The sequence below is a fragment of the Gallinula chloropus genome, assembly GCF_964237585.1.
Source record: "Gallinula chloropus genome assembly, chromosome: 6".
Classification (NCBI taxonomy): Eukaryota; Metazoa; Chordata; class Aves; order Gruiformes; family Rallidae; genus Gallinula; species Gallinula chloropus.
The window spans coordinates 10,476,675-10,489,399 of NC_140091.1; the positions used below are offsets into that span (position 1 = coordinate 10,476,675).

At 40.2% G+C, this 12,725-nt stretch overlaps 1 protein-coding gene across 1 annotated transcript in view; it reads left to right on the top strand.

Annotated features, from left to right (window-relative positions):
• The window catches only part of TESK2 (testis associated actin remodelling kinase 2), a gene marked incomplete at both ends in the record, with an annotated part of 69,915 nt that overhangs the window by 26,485 nt on the left and 30,705 nt on the right, over nt 1-12,725 (top strand). The window contains one exon of the mRNA XM_084266571.1: nt 2,121-2,169. Coding sequence (XP_084122697.1) covers nt 2,121-2,169 — 49 coding nt within the window. The remainder of the gene's footprint in view (nt 1-2,120; nt 2,170-12,725) is intronic.

Sequence of the window (12,725 nt, forward strand, 5' to 3'; positions counted from 1 at the left end):
TTTGTGCTTTGAAGTTAGAAATATATGTCTGTTTCCCAGCAGAACCCCTAAATGGTTAAAAATTGTTGAACTCTTGGTAACTTGAGCCAGTGTGCCTTTTCTGCCTTAAGTGTAGGCTCACAAAGGTAATGAATATGTTTCCATCCAGACTTCTCTTGACCAAAACAGGTTGGTACAAAAGTTAAGTTCTACCAGTCTTTGGGTGACAGTGATGTTCTTCCTGTTTGATACAGGAGACAACAAATTTAATTTTGCCAAAATTTTGATAAATTCTTAATTGCATTCATATTTTAGAATTAAAACAAATACAATGACTTCCTAATGTGAAAGTAATGTAATACATCTTTACAAAGGCAGGGCTGACGCATAGAATAAAGCATTATTATTTTTTATTACTTAGCCTCTGTTTTTGTTGAATGAAAATATTGCAGTACTGGCTTAAGGGGTTGTGTCATTAGTGTGCTTCGTACAGGGAAAAATACTGCTTTCAAAAGTTGTCTAATGGAGCCAATCTTTTGGAATTTTCTTCAAGTTTTACTTGTGAACGAAGCTGTGAACACCATGTCGGGCTCTGGAGACTTTGAGACTGCGTTAAGGAAGAAACAGATTTCTGCTCTGGAAGAATCTGGATTTCTTACTCTCAGGAAGCTTTATTTGTCAACTGGTTTAGGAAATTGTTCATATGCAATTGCTGTATTAACTGAAATTCAGAAACAGCAATGTTTCGAGTAGATGGTATATCTAAAAGAGCCCATTTCCCCCTTTCCCCCAAATTCCTGGCTGTGCTTTACTGTTCTTCATTAAAGAAGAGGAATTGACTTTTTGCTGTTTCTGAAATTAAAATTTGCATATTTAATTCAGGGAATATTACTTGAAGTGAGAGCAGGCAATAAACATTGAAGTACAAGTCCTGCTGCTTCTTTGGTTATAAAAACAGATTTCCCCAAGCTCAGCTTATGCAAAGGACCTTACCTATATTCTTTTTCTTTGGCTGCTTGTAGTTCACCAGTCAGCTGTTAGACAAGAGAACAGTGAGGATCATTCATTTCTTCAAAAGCAGCTTAGCTGAACTAGTACTACATGTGTCTTGCATCATTGTATTTAAATTCGGGAGTGTTTGAGGATATAAAAGGCCCTTTTCCTTCAAGTTGTTCTCCACAAGATTCCCCTGTCGCCTTTAATGAAACCATGAGTTTTTACCCCTTGCTTGCAAAGTGGACATTTCTGAAGGGTGTGGAAATGACAAACAATGTGGGTTTGGCTGTTGAGATCTTCTAAATTATAAAATGGAAAAATAGTTAATCTAGAAATAACCAATACTTTAACTGTGCAGGGAGGACTCTGTAATTCAAGTTTTACTGAAATGTCTCATGGGACATGTTTACAGTTAAAATTAAGTTGCATTTTGTCACTTAAGTTCAGTGTGGTGGTAAAAATGAGCTTTTTGTTGTTCCTGGTGCATGAAATATGTAGCATATTCTCTGTTCTTCCCAGAAAAAAGCAAGGGTGGTGTTCATTACTATTAACAGTGGGATTCTGAACCTCATGCAGCGTAGGTGACTGTTGCAGAATGTGTGTATACAGGATACTATTGAAACTTGCTTCAATCCAAGTGTTAGAGGGGGTTGGGGAGGGGAAGTACGCTTGTGTGTATGTGCCCTCATATTCCTGAGTGGTTAGGAGTAGGATAGGAAGAAACATCTTCATGCTTAAGCAGCAAAACGCGAAGGGAAGTTATTTTCTATTTATGCAGACCAGCACTGGATTACTTAGCTTAAACTTCCTTAAAACAGAACTGTTCCTTTCTGTGTAAATCATTATATGCTGCCCTTTGCTTATAGTAAAATTAGTGACTTTCCATCTTTCAGCTGTCTCCTGTGCTCTTTTAGAACTGCTAATACAAATTATGCTCTAGTGTAGAGACATGATTTTTGGTTTATACTGAGGCTCTTAAATAATCAGCCTTGAAGTATGCAGTATTTGTGAAGCTGTATTTCTTTTTTATTTTTCCTTCTTTCTTGGCATAGCAAGTACTTCTTATTATTGTAGTTTCTTAAAAAAAAAAAAAAAGAGGGAGGGGAAAAAAGCCCAAACCACTTTTCTTTTCTTGTTTCTTGTAGGTTTATGGGTGTCTGTGTGCATCAAGGACAGCTGCACGCACTTACAGAGGTAAGACTATTTCCTGATGTACATACTCAGTGTGGCAGAGTTCTCAGGCCGGATTCTGCAGTTGCTGTTCACTTTGAGTGCCAGTTTCTCTGATGACTAGCAAGATAATCGTGTGCTGTGCAGCAGGTAGACTGTGGAATCAGGCCTCAGAACTGTGCTTTGCTCATAGCTCTTGTATGTCTTCACATCAGAAGCGCTTATTAGAATGAAAAAAAATTGTAGTAGGAACATAAAATTATCACTGATAATATTCTAAATGAGGGATGTGGGCTTTTGTTGAGTTGCCCCAAAATATTATTTGTTTCAGTGACACTGCATTGTATTTAAGTCTTATTTATACTCTGGTTCTGTGTACGTTCGTAGGTGTATCAGGGATGTTTCAGATGGGTGATACTACTGTGCTCAGTCCCTACCACTTTTTTATTTGGGATAACTTCAACATTACAGCTTAATCTGGGTCCTGTAGGAAGGAATTATTCCAATGCCTATGTACCCTGGGCAGGATCTAGATATCAAATGAGAAACTGATGTTTCTGTTCTTGTGAGTCTTCCCACCAAGTTTTACTGGGTTGTATGTTTAGTCCCCCTGTAAACTGCTCAGGAGAAACAAGGAGGGAGTATTCCCTTGTTAGGAATAGTGTTGCCTGTTTTGAGTCCAAATCAATAAAATGTTTTTCCTGCTGTTTTCGTTTGAGTACAGATCATGCCTTGTAAAGTTAATGTTTCTTATTTACTTCTATTTTGTAGGAACTGCTCAATTAAAAGATTAACCCTTTCCCACCCTAAAGACAACTATGTTGTTATTTAGCAATTAAAAGAAGTGATTGGTATGCTTGCCAAGAACTACAGTAAAATGAGAAGATTGGGTACCTGTATGCCAATTATCAGGTTACTTGTGGCCATCATGTTCTGTAACTTTCCTATGCAAGTCTCCAGAAAAGTTCCATGTATGTGGGCAACAAATTTTACCTTCAGGGGAAACAATTCTGCAATTCTGCTTCTAGCTACTGTTGAGTGGTGCAGACTAGTTCACAGTGGCTGTACTTGTAGTGTAAGGGCAGAGGTAAAGACACTTTCAGAAATGTCAAGATACAACACGTGAGAGGTCCTTTGATGAGAGTGGGACAGTTTGTTTGATTTCTCTTTTCATGCTCAGTGCAGGAAACATTTCTAAGACAGCATTAGCTAGCTGATCAGATCTCTCAGGCAGGCTTGGCTAATGTTATTGCCAGTTTTCTTTTGGACCTCTGATCAGTCAAAACAGGGTTGTTCAAAAGAAGGATGCCCTTCTACTCATTAAACGTGTCCTAGGAAAGATGGAGCTTTAAAATACTTCATTGTACTAAATGTTGGCAGATCTTCCTTTGTGTGGGGTTCTCTGCTTGTTTGTTTCCCACCTTCATCCCAGTTGCTTGCCACTTAAATGTCCCTCCCCACCCAGAAAGCCAAGAAAACAAAACCAGCACAGATGCTTCCTCATGGATGGCAAGTACTGCAGTGATCTCTGCTTTTCTTATATGGTCAAGGTGAACATTTAATGCCTTCAATAGGAAAAACCCAGCCAAAGGCCATCATAAGTTCATGTTATAGGGAATCCACAGTTTGGTCCAATACAGTAGTTGTTCTTTGGTTTTACAGAGCTTTTAAAAGTTAAGAGCTGTGTATGTTCCAAGTTGTGGAATTCGTTGTGTTTTGCTGGCAGCAGTAGTGGCGTTTTTCGTCGTGAGGTGTGTCTAGAGTTATAGTTGAGTTCTGGAGACTTCCGGAGGTTAGAGAAGGGGCTGAAAGGGCTACTCACAGGAATTATTAGTAAGATGGGCATGATGAATCACCAGTTCAAATATAGCCCAGGAGGATAAACAGATCAGCCACTGTCTGTGGTTTTTTTTTCAGCTTGTGGTCCAAAAGGTGGTCTGCTAGCTTCCAGTGCTCAGCATAATTGATACTAGCCTGACACTGCTAACATTCAGAACTTGTGCCAGGGTTTCATTTTGGAGTTGAACCTGTTGACTCAGAGGCCCATTGCTCAACAGGTGTGTGAGTCACTCCAAGGAGAATCCTCTCCTGCACCAGCCTGTGCTGGCCCTGCTTGTAAGGAGCCTAATTATCTCTTCTTGTGTTTTGAGAGTACAGTGGATGATATACCTAAGTAAAAGGGACAGAGCATCACTTGGAGCTTATGTCTGAGGGTGTGATGGGAAATCATGTTTGTTTCCAAGACAGAAGGAAGAGTTCAAAACTTGTGGCAAATGTTTGGTGAATGGATTTACATGACTTGTGCCTAATAGCCTCCTGTGCTAGTAGCAGGGAAGGCAACAACAACAGACGTCTTGGAGAAGCCTTCGAGATTTTATAATCTTGGAGACCTGTTAAGGGTCTATATTAGGAATATACAGAGCTTTGTTTTTTTGGAAGGCAAAGTCTGAAGTGCTACAGGTATTTTTTGTGTGTGTGTTTAATCACATAGGAGGCTAAATACAGGGGATCATGTAGAGCAGGTTTTTTGCTTGAGGAAGGTGTTGATTGTATGTAGGCCTTGGATTTTTCCCTTTTGGCAGCATTCTGTGTTATTTTAATTGTCCTCTCTCAAGTGGCTTTTGTTTTCTAAAACTCTTGGGCAAGAAGCAGTTTCTGTTTGTTTTGGTTTGGTTTTTTCAAACGAAGAATGGAATTGTTTAATTATAGACTCAACTAGGACTTTGGCCGTGTTCTGAGTCCATAGTATTATCAGCTTTGAAGTTCTACTCAAGCCAGAAGCTGTGCTATATGCCTCTTCTGAAGCAGTTCAGGTATCTATCCTTAGAGTTACAAAATGGGTTAGGCTGGCAGGGAACTCTATCTTTGCAAGCACATACCTAAGAAACATTTAAGGAAAGTGAAGTCGATGCTTTAATAATAGGTGTACCAATCAGATGAGTTGGCAGGTGTTGGACTGCCTCACTAACTTTGAGATGATGGGCACAGATTTGCTGTGCTCATTTTCTGTAAAACCAGCAACTGGATATTCTCAGTACCATGTATTTCTAATACCTGAAAGGTGCCCATGAGAAAGCTGGGGAAGAACTGTTCACGAGGGCATGTAGGGATAATGGTTTTAAACTAGAAAAGGATAGATTTAGGTTGGATGTTAGGAAACAGTTCTTCAATATGAGGGTGGTAGATCGCTGTAACAGGTTGCTCAGAGGCAGTGGAGGCCCCATCCCTGGAGATATTCAGGATCAGGCTTGATGGGGCTCTGAGCAACCTGATCTAGTGGAGATGACTGCTTAATGCAGGGGGGTTGGACTGGATGACCTTTAAAGGTCCCTTCCAACCTAATGCATTCTATGATTCCTTTCTCAGTGTTCAGCTTTAATCTGTAGCTAGTGGTTGTTTCTGCAGCTATGAGAATCTGCAGGGCTTCCTGCTGTGCTCATATGCCTCTCCAACCTAATGTCAGTCTCTCTTCCAAGCCTCTCTATTTTCCAGCCACCTTCCTACCCTGACAACTCTGTTCGCTTCTATTTCTTAATTTCCTGGCACGCGGCACCCTCAGACTTGGAGAAACTTGCCTGGTAGTACAAGCTCGGGTGTCAGCTAGCAGGAGATGCTGCTGAGCATTCAGAGACCAGATCTGAGCTGCTGCCAGGAGGTTAGCAGACAGCATACACTCCAGGGAACATGAAGTTGTGAGCCAGTTAGTGGGGAGCAGCTATGGCTTAGTAGCACGTGATCATATCCCGTACACATTTACCATGAAATAGGTGCATGAGCAAGCACCCATTTTAGATGGAGGCAAACAGATCTGTGCTTTATAGGTTCTATAGGGCTACACTATTACACTGAAGCAGATAACATACAATCTAGCTTATAAAAAACACTTAATACTGGTCTGTGGATTTTAAATTATTTGTTGAACTCTGTTAAGCAGGTTTATCTGAATTTCTGAGAGAGAGATCAGGGTAAAATCTTGTTGTAATTAGATGTGTGTATATATATGCACAGAAGGAGTCCTATAGCCTGATAATTTATTCTTGAGGAAAATGAAAACCCTGACAGCTGTGTATATAGAAGCTGAGGAAGGGAGAGTTGTTACATGTTGATTGGGATATCTTGAAATTGCAGTGCTTAGCAAACAATAGCTTATTGTTACAACAGAAGTTTTATGGCTGTTATTCATGCTGGATGATAGTAAAAGAGGAGCATAAATGCTCAGCTGCCACAGTCAGAACCTGTAGCTTTATTTGCTCAGTATTGCTCAGGGCAGGATCTGATGTGCATTGGAACTTTCTTGAGCAGTGTGCTAGGAACACATGGTCTGTCCTGGATGGGTGGGCAGTATTGTTTCAGTCAGTAGCTGGATCTGCTGTCACACTTCTCAGCCAGCCTTTCAGTCTGCCTCTTTGCTGTTGCAATGCCTAGTCAGTGCCTTCTGATTCCATCCCAAGTGTCTGGTGTGGTAATAGATGTTTCTCTGGCCTAAGAAGCCTTGATTTGCCATGGTTTAAGGTGCTGTATTTGTGGCATTGGACACTGGTGAGATAACTGTAAGGGTTGAGCCACCTTTTGATGCACCTGGCTCCTCCAGTGCATCCCATTCAGCGAGTTCTCATGTACCACACTTACAGATCCTGTGTGCAGGGTGCGTGCAACTGCCCTGAAGTTTAAAATGCTTCCAGGGTGCTTGGAGTGGTGGTGTCTGAAAGAATGCATGCAAGCAACGTGTAGTGTGGGCAACAGAGTTTAATGCAGCTGTATGTGGCAAAAAGTGCCGTGAGAAAAATCCTGACTCCTGCTTTAACTCTCTCTTTTTTTTTTTTGTTTTGCTTTGTTTTTAAGAGAATACACAGGTATCTTTGAACTCATGCACATTTTCAGCCCAGTTAATTCTTTTATAGCTGTGTCATAAACCCCAGGGGAAAAATTTACTATGAAAATCCTTCCAGATACATTAATTTTTATCTCAGGCAAGATAATTGCTATTGGACAATTCTGACATGTTGCACTGTAACAGCTTACTGAATTTGACACTGCTGTTCTTACCATCAACCACAATTCATTGCTTTGAGACAAGAAAGCTGTTATGTAGTAGTTTGGAAAAAGACTTTTTTTCTTCTTTTCCTTCCTTGCACAGTGTATCCCTTTTGTAGTCCTAAAGCTCATCTTAATGGCTTTTGAAGAGAGGGGGTTATCAATAAGTTCTTCTGTGACAACTGAAAACTTTCCTATTTTGCTTTTCCTATATTGCTTTTTCCAAGAGCAATATTTAAAGTAAACTTTAAATGCAATGAGTGGAAGACCTTGGGAGACGTCTTTTTTTTTGTTGTTGCTTTTAGTTGGCTTGTTTGGTGTGGGGTTGTGTTTTTGGTTGGCTTTTTTTTAACTTTTGGAGATAGCACTGGTTGGGAAGAAAAACGTTAACAGCTTAAAATTCTCAGATTTATTAACAGTTGTGCTAAATTATCCTTTCATAAGGAAGAGAAAATAAATTTTTCAAGTGAGAGGGTTGTTCTGATATGTAGCTTTCCTTAGCAGAACCTGTCATTAAAACTATTTAATTTTCCTTTCTGTTCTCCTCCCCTCAGTTCTTAGGCACCTTTCTATGGTGAGGTTTTGACTCTGGAGTGGAGAAAACCAGACAGGCATCACTTAGATCTTCTCTTCTAAACCTTTATGCTACAGCAAAAATTGCAGGCATACATTGCCTTCCAGATGGCAATCACATACTTCCAAGTGTTTTAAAAAGCCCTGGAACACTTTTTCTTTCCCTGCTCCTTCCTCCCCCCATCTCCTGTAACACTTACTAATCCCTACTATTATTCCACCAGTGTGACTTCAGCTTTACTCGTGTGAGGCTGCAAATGTTTATCTTGGCTGTGGTGATGGCAGTAAGCTAGCCTGTCAGCCCCAGAGAACTTCATGTCTTCAGTTCCTGTTATCAGCCATTCTGCAAATATTCCATATCACAAAGGAATTGTTCCTAGTTAGGTATTACCTGTTTACCAGCTCAGATTTAGTTCCTGGATAAGATGGCTCTGGTGGTTGCGTGCCAGCTCCGTTTTGAGGGACAAACTTGATTAGCCTGAGCTTGAAGACAGCTAAAGAGAACGTGAAAGAAGATAAGGACCTCACTGAGAAGGAACCAGGGCTCACTCCTTCGTCCTTTCTTTGAGATAGGAACATCAGAGACTAGCTTACATTTTCTATTTTTACAGGAGGGCCCAAAGAGGGTATAAGAGGGTATCTTGGTGAAATTCTCGATTCCACTGCATCACCATCTGCTCAGCAGGCATGCAATGCACACCTCAGGAATGATAATATTGATTTAAAAAAAAAAAAGAAATCTTATGTTCTTGGGATACAAGAGGGAAGGTGGGGATGCTGCTCAAAAGTCATCACATCAATTTCTGGGGGGGGGGGGGGGGGGGGCAGGGGGAAGTTGAGAATTATTAGGGAAGCTCTTTCCCTCATGTAAAATGAAAGGTTTAGGTGTCTAATGTGTACAGTCAAGCCATAATGATTAGAGGCTTCCAGATCAGTTTGTGTTCCTTAATATCTTGTGCTTTTCATTAGCTACTTTTGCTCATGGAAATCTTCCTTAGGCACTTTATATAGTCTTTCTGACTGTAGTATTGGAAAAGGAAAACTCAAGAGGAGCAAAAAGACAAAAGGGATGGGAAAAATCTATAGAAATTATTTGGTCCCTAATTCTGGTCCAGTTTGGTCTCATTTGCATACATAGAGCATCTTAGTTTAATGTGTCAGAGGTCTCATGCAGTATGTCAAGTTATTTACTTTGTGTGGAACTGGCAACTGCTGTGAGTTTTCTGGAGGAATGGAACAAGCAACTGTGGGTGTTTTTGTTGACAGGTCTGAACATACACCTGTTAATTCTAAATTCTTTTCACAGAGTAGTGTAAAAAATCTAACTTACTTTGAAGTGACTATAAAAAAAAATTAGCATGCTATGATGACAAATCATATGTTTTGGACAACTTTCAACATCCAACAGGTGGCATTTTTAAATGCCTCCTGGCTCTAGGATGCTGCAGAAGGACTGCTGTTTAAACTCTGTAAGAACTCTAAGTATGTGTAAAATTCAGCAGATTAAATTGATCCTTATAATCTCTTTCAGCCAATGAATAGCATGACCTGTGGATTAATACTGTAGTAAATCTCCACTTGCATGCTTTATACTTTTTGTCCTTAGCTCATTTTTTTTCTTTTGCATTCTTTAGAGCTACAGCTTCTTTTTACCTACTTCCATGGGAATAGGAAGAAGAGGAGCTCTTTCAGCGGTGCTGTACTGGTGCCAGTGCTCAAAAATGTAACATGTAGAGGCAATCTGGGCTGTTGCAGGTATAAAAGCCAAGTACCAGAAGTGTTAAGCTTAGTCTCACTCAAAGGATGTCAGAGGCATTGGGTTCCCTGTTAAACTGTGGTTACCTTGGTGGCAGGGGTATCAGAACTGAATATATTTAATTCCAGGAAGGTGTGCTTTGATAACAAGAATGGTTATGTGCTGTAACACTAGGGTGTCTCTTACTATTATCTGCTTGCCCCTTTTACTGGTTTCATTGTAAGACTGGAAGTCCAGCCAGCACACATCTGTTATTTCCTCTGTTGGTGGTTTGGGTTCGTTAGCTTTTCCCTTACAGGAGTCATTAAGAGTCAGGCCTTGCATGCACTTGCTCTGGAGTCAAGAGAAAACCATTCATCTGGAGCCCAGGGATTTGTCATCTAGGGAAGAGCAATGGTAGCCCTGTGGGATGCAGCAATAGTTGCACTCCCCCTTCATGACAGAGGATGGTGTGAGAAGTTTGCTGTAAGGCCTGAGGAGTAAGGGTCATGGCAGTAGAAGTGGGGTTTAAAACAGAGTATGAAATAACTACAGTGATTAGCAAGACCAGGCTAGTCTACAGTGTAAAAGTTGAGGAGTTACTCTAGTTAATTGCAAAGGGTTTTTTTCCAACACTAAACCAGAATGAATTCATCATGTAAGATGTCTGTTAGACTGTTCACTATCTGCATAGTGCTTTATCTTTCTGTTCTTAGAAAAAAGCACTTATCTCACCACAGAAAAATTGTTGCAAGCTAATAGATGCTTTAAAATGTACAGCTAATTCTATCACCTGTTTTGAAAATACATAGAACTGTGGAGTCTTTTTTTCTTTGGGGTTCAGAGTTAGGGTAAACCTGCAAGATGCAAAAATCTCCCTTACTGCATGCCTGCTTACAGGTGAGCATCAGCTCAAACTTTCTGGGTTAAAGAAACCAACTGAACATCTACAGAAAGCTGAGTCTATTGCCAGCACTTTCTACTTAATTGTTCATGATGAACACTGGCCTGAAGTTAGGAAGAACCGAAAGTATCACCTTTTGTTGTTGCCTACAGCAGCTATCTTGCTGGAAGGAAGCAAATGTAGGTAATAAAGACTTTTCTTACAGCCAAAAGGTTAGGAAGCTTCTGCTTATGTTCCAAGATGAATATGTTTATAACTTGACAAAGCAAGGCTCTAGCAATCTTTTTGAAACTTTAAAGATCCTGAATCCTTAATGTGATTGGCCTTGGGATGTGCTTCAGATTTCTTGTTCAAAGTATCATTTTAGCTTTTGCTTAAATTACTGTGACATTAAAAAAAACCCCCACACTACTCCTAAACCTTAAAATATTAGGTACTTGTATGTGTGTATGTATCAGAAATAAGTTACTTTAATAGCTTTGTCCAGGACTGTATATAGACCTTGTACTTTTTCTTGTTCCTGTGCATCTTGCAAAATGACTCTGAGTACATTTTTGAGGGTTTGAAATACAGGGTGGCTTGGGGTTTTTTTATAAACTTGTTTCAGTGGAGACATTTCCCTTCATCTCTTGTTCATAACAGAATTTTTAAAGATACTTGTCAACACTTAAGCCATATTTGGTCTTAGTTTTGCACTCTTCACAGCATGTGGACTATCAGTTTCAGTTTTGCTGTAACACTTCACTTAGATTCTCAATTTAATTTGTAAAAAGCGACTGAGTGCACTGTTAGTGACTGCAGATGGATGCTTGATGACCAGCTCTACCTCATCCTTTTTCTGTGCTACACAAGGCGTCATACTGTCTCAACTTCAAAGTGATGTCCTTTTTTTCCATGGATTCATTGTCTTTAGAGGAGTACAGCATGTCTCACTTCATGTATGAAATGCTTAGTGTATCTGATACCGCCCAGCTTGCAGAATTCAAGAGACCCATCGATTTGATCTTCATAAAGAAGCATGGGTAGCTCTAGAAAGCAACCTTACCCTGATGCTATATTAACTGGAGAGTGCTAGACTAACCAACTATTGGTTGTGGGGAGGGGTGTCTGCCATAACAGTAGTTTTTTGAAAGGGTGCATGAAAAAGGGGAAAAAAAAAAATACGTTATCTTATTTCTAGTAATGATTGAGTCTGAATTATCAACTCTAGGAAGACTGAGTGAGGGTTGGAAGAACATGAGCACCATTATCAGATCAAGACATGTCTCTCTTGTTGAAATAACGTGGTAGGCACCCATACTGAACACAGATGACTGGCTGTTCCAGCAGCTGAAGAGTGGCAGTCTCTGGTACCCAGCCCTGTACCTTGTATGAGAGGTTTGGGTTAGGCTCATTAAAGGTAGAAGTAAACCTAACTCATCTGTACGTGCCGGTGGATGCAAAATTAAATCGAAGCACAGTACATGTAATCAGTAAATTAGACTGTTCAGAGTAAGTAGAGTTTAAAAGCTTCCAGAAGAGGGAGGGTGGTGTTGGTGTTTGCAAAGAGTTGCTGTTCAAAGCGTATGCTATAGCTTTAAGGCTTCAGGAGTGAAGTTATTTCGCAGAAGTTAAGACAAAGTACATATTCTTTACTTTGTTTACATTATTTTCCTTGGGAACCAAATATTTTTGTGAATTAGTTAGAAGGAAAAAAAAGGCTCCAGTCCCAAACACAGCTTGATGTGCTGCACATACCAAAAAGTCCATTTAAAATCGCACAAGGGGGCCTGGCTTTCAGTGACAGGAGGCAGGAAATTTAGCGCTCTGGCTGAAATTCCATCTCCAGTTCACACTCTCGCAGCCTGACGTTGCGGCGTACGTGGTGTGCTTGACCCTTGAGTTCTTACTCCAGCAAAAATGATACAGGTCTCCACAGGAGTTTCAGCTAAGTCTGTCTGATTTGTAGCTCTGCAGTTTTGAGTGCTTAAATATCAAAGGCCAGATTCTTGGAAAACATGTAAAGGACCTTAGTTAAGTTAGGTGATCTTTCAATTCTTTTTCCTACATCTCGTGGCTATTTACATTTTCACAAACGAAATCTAACCATCTTGTCTGATTGCAGTGGTCAGAGCCCTAAGGTTTCCAGAAAAACACTAAATGATAGAGGATTTTTTTTTTTAAATGTAGTTTTTGTGTTGGTTATACCAAGTTACCCCACAGAATGCAGAAGCCCCTGTGGGATAGCTTCAGCTTGCTCTAGGAATTTAAATGCTGCTCTACCTGGTCACAGCACTTGCTCTGAGGACTGGGGAAAGCTTTAATTCCTGAATTTGTGTGTGTTTTCCTGTGGCA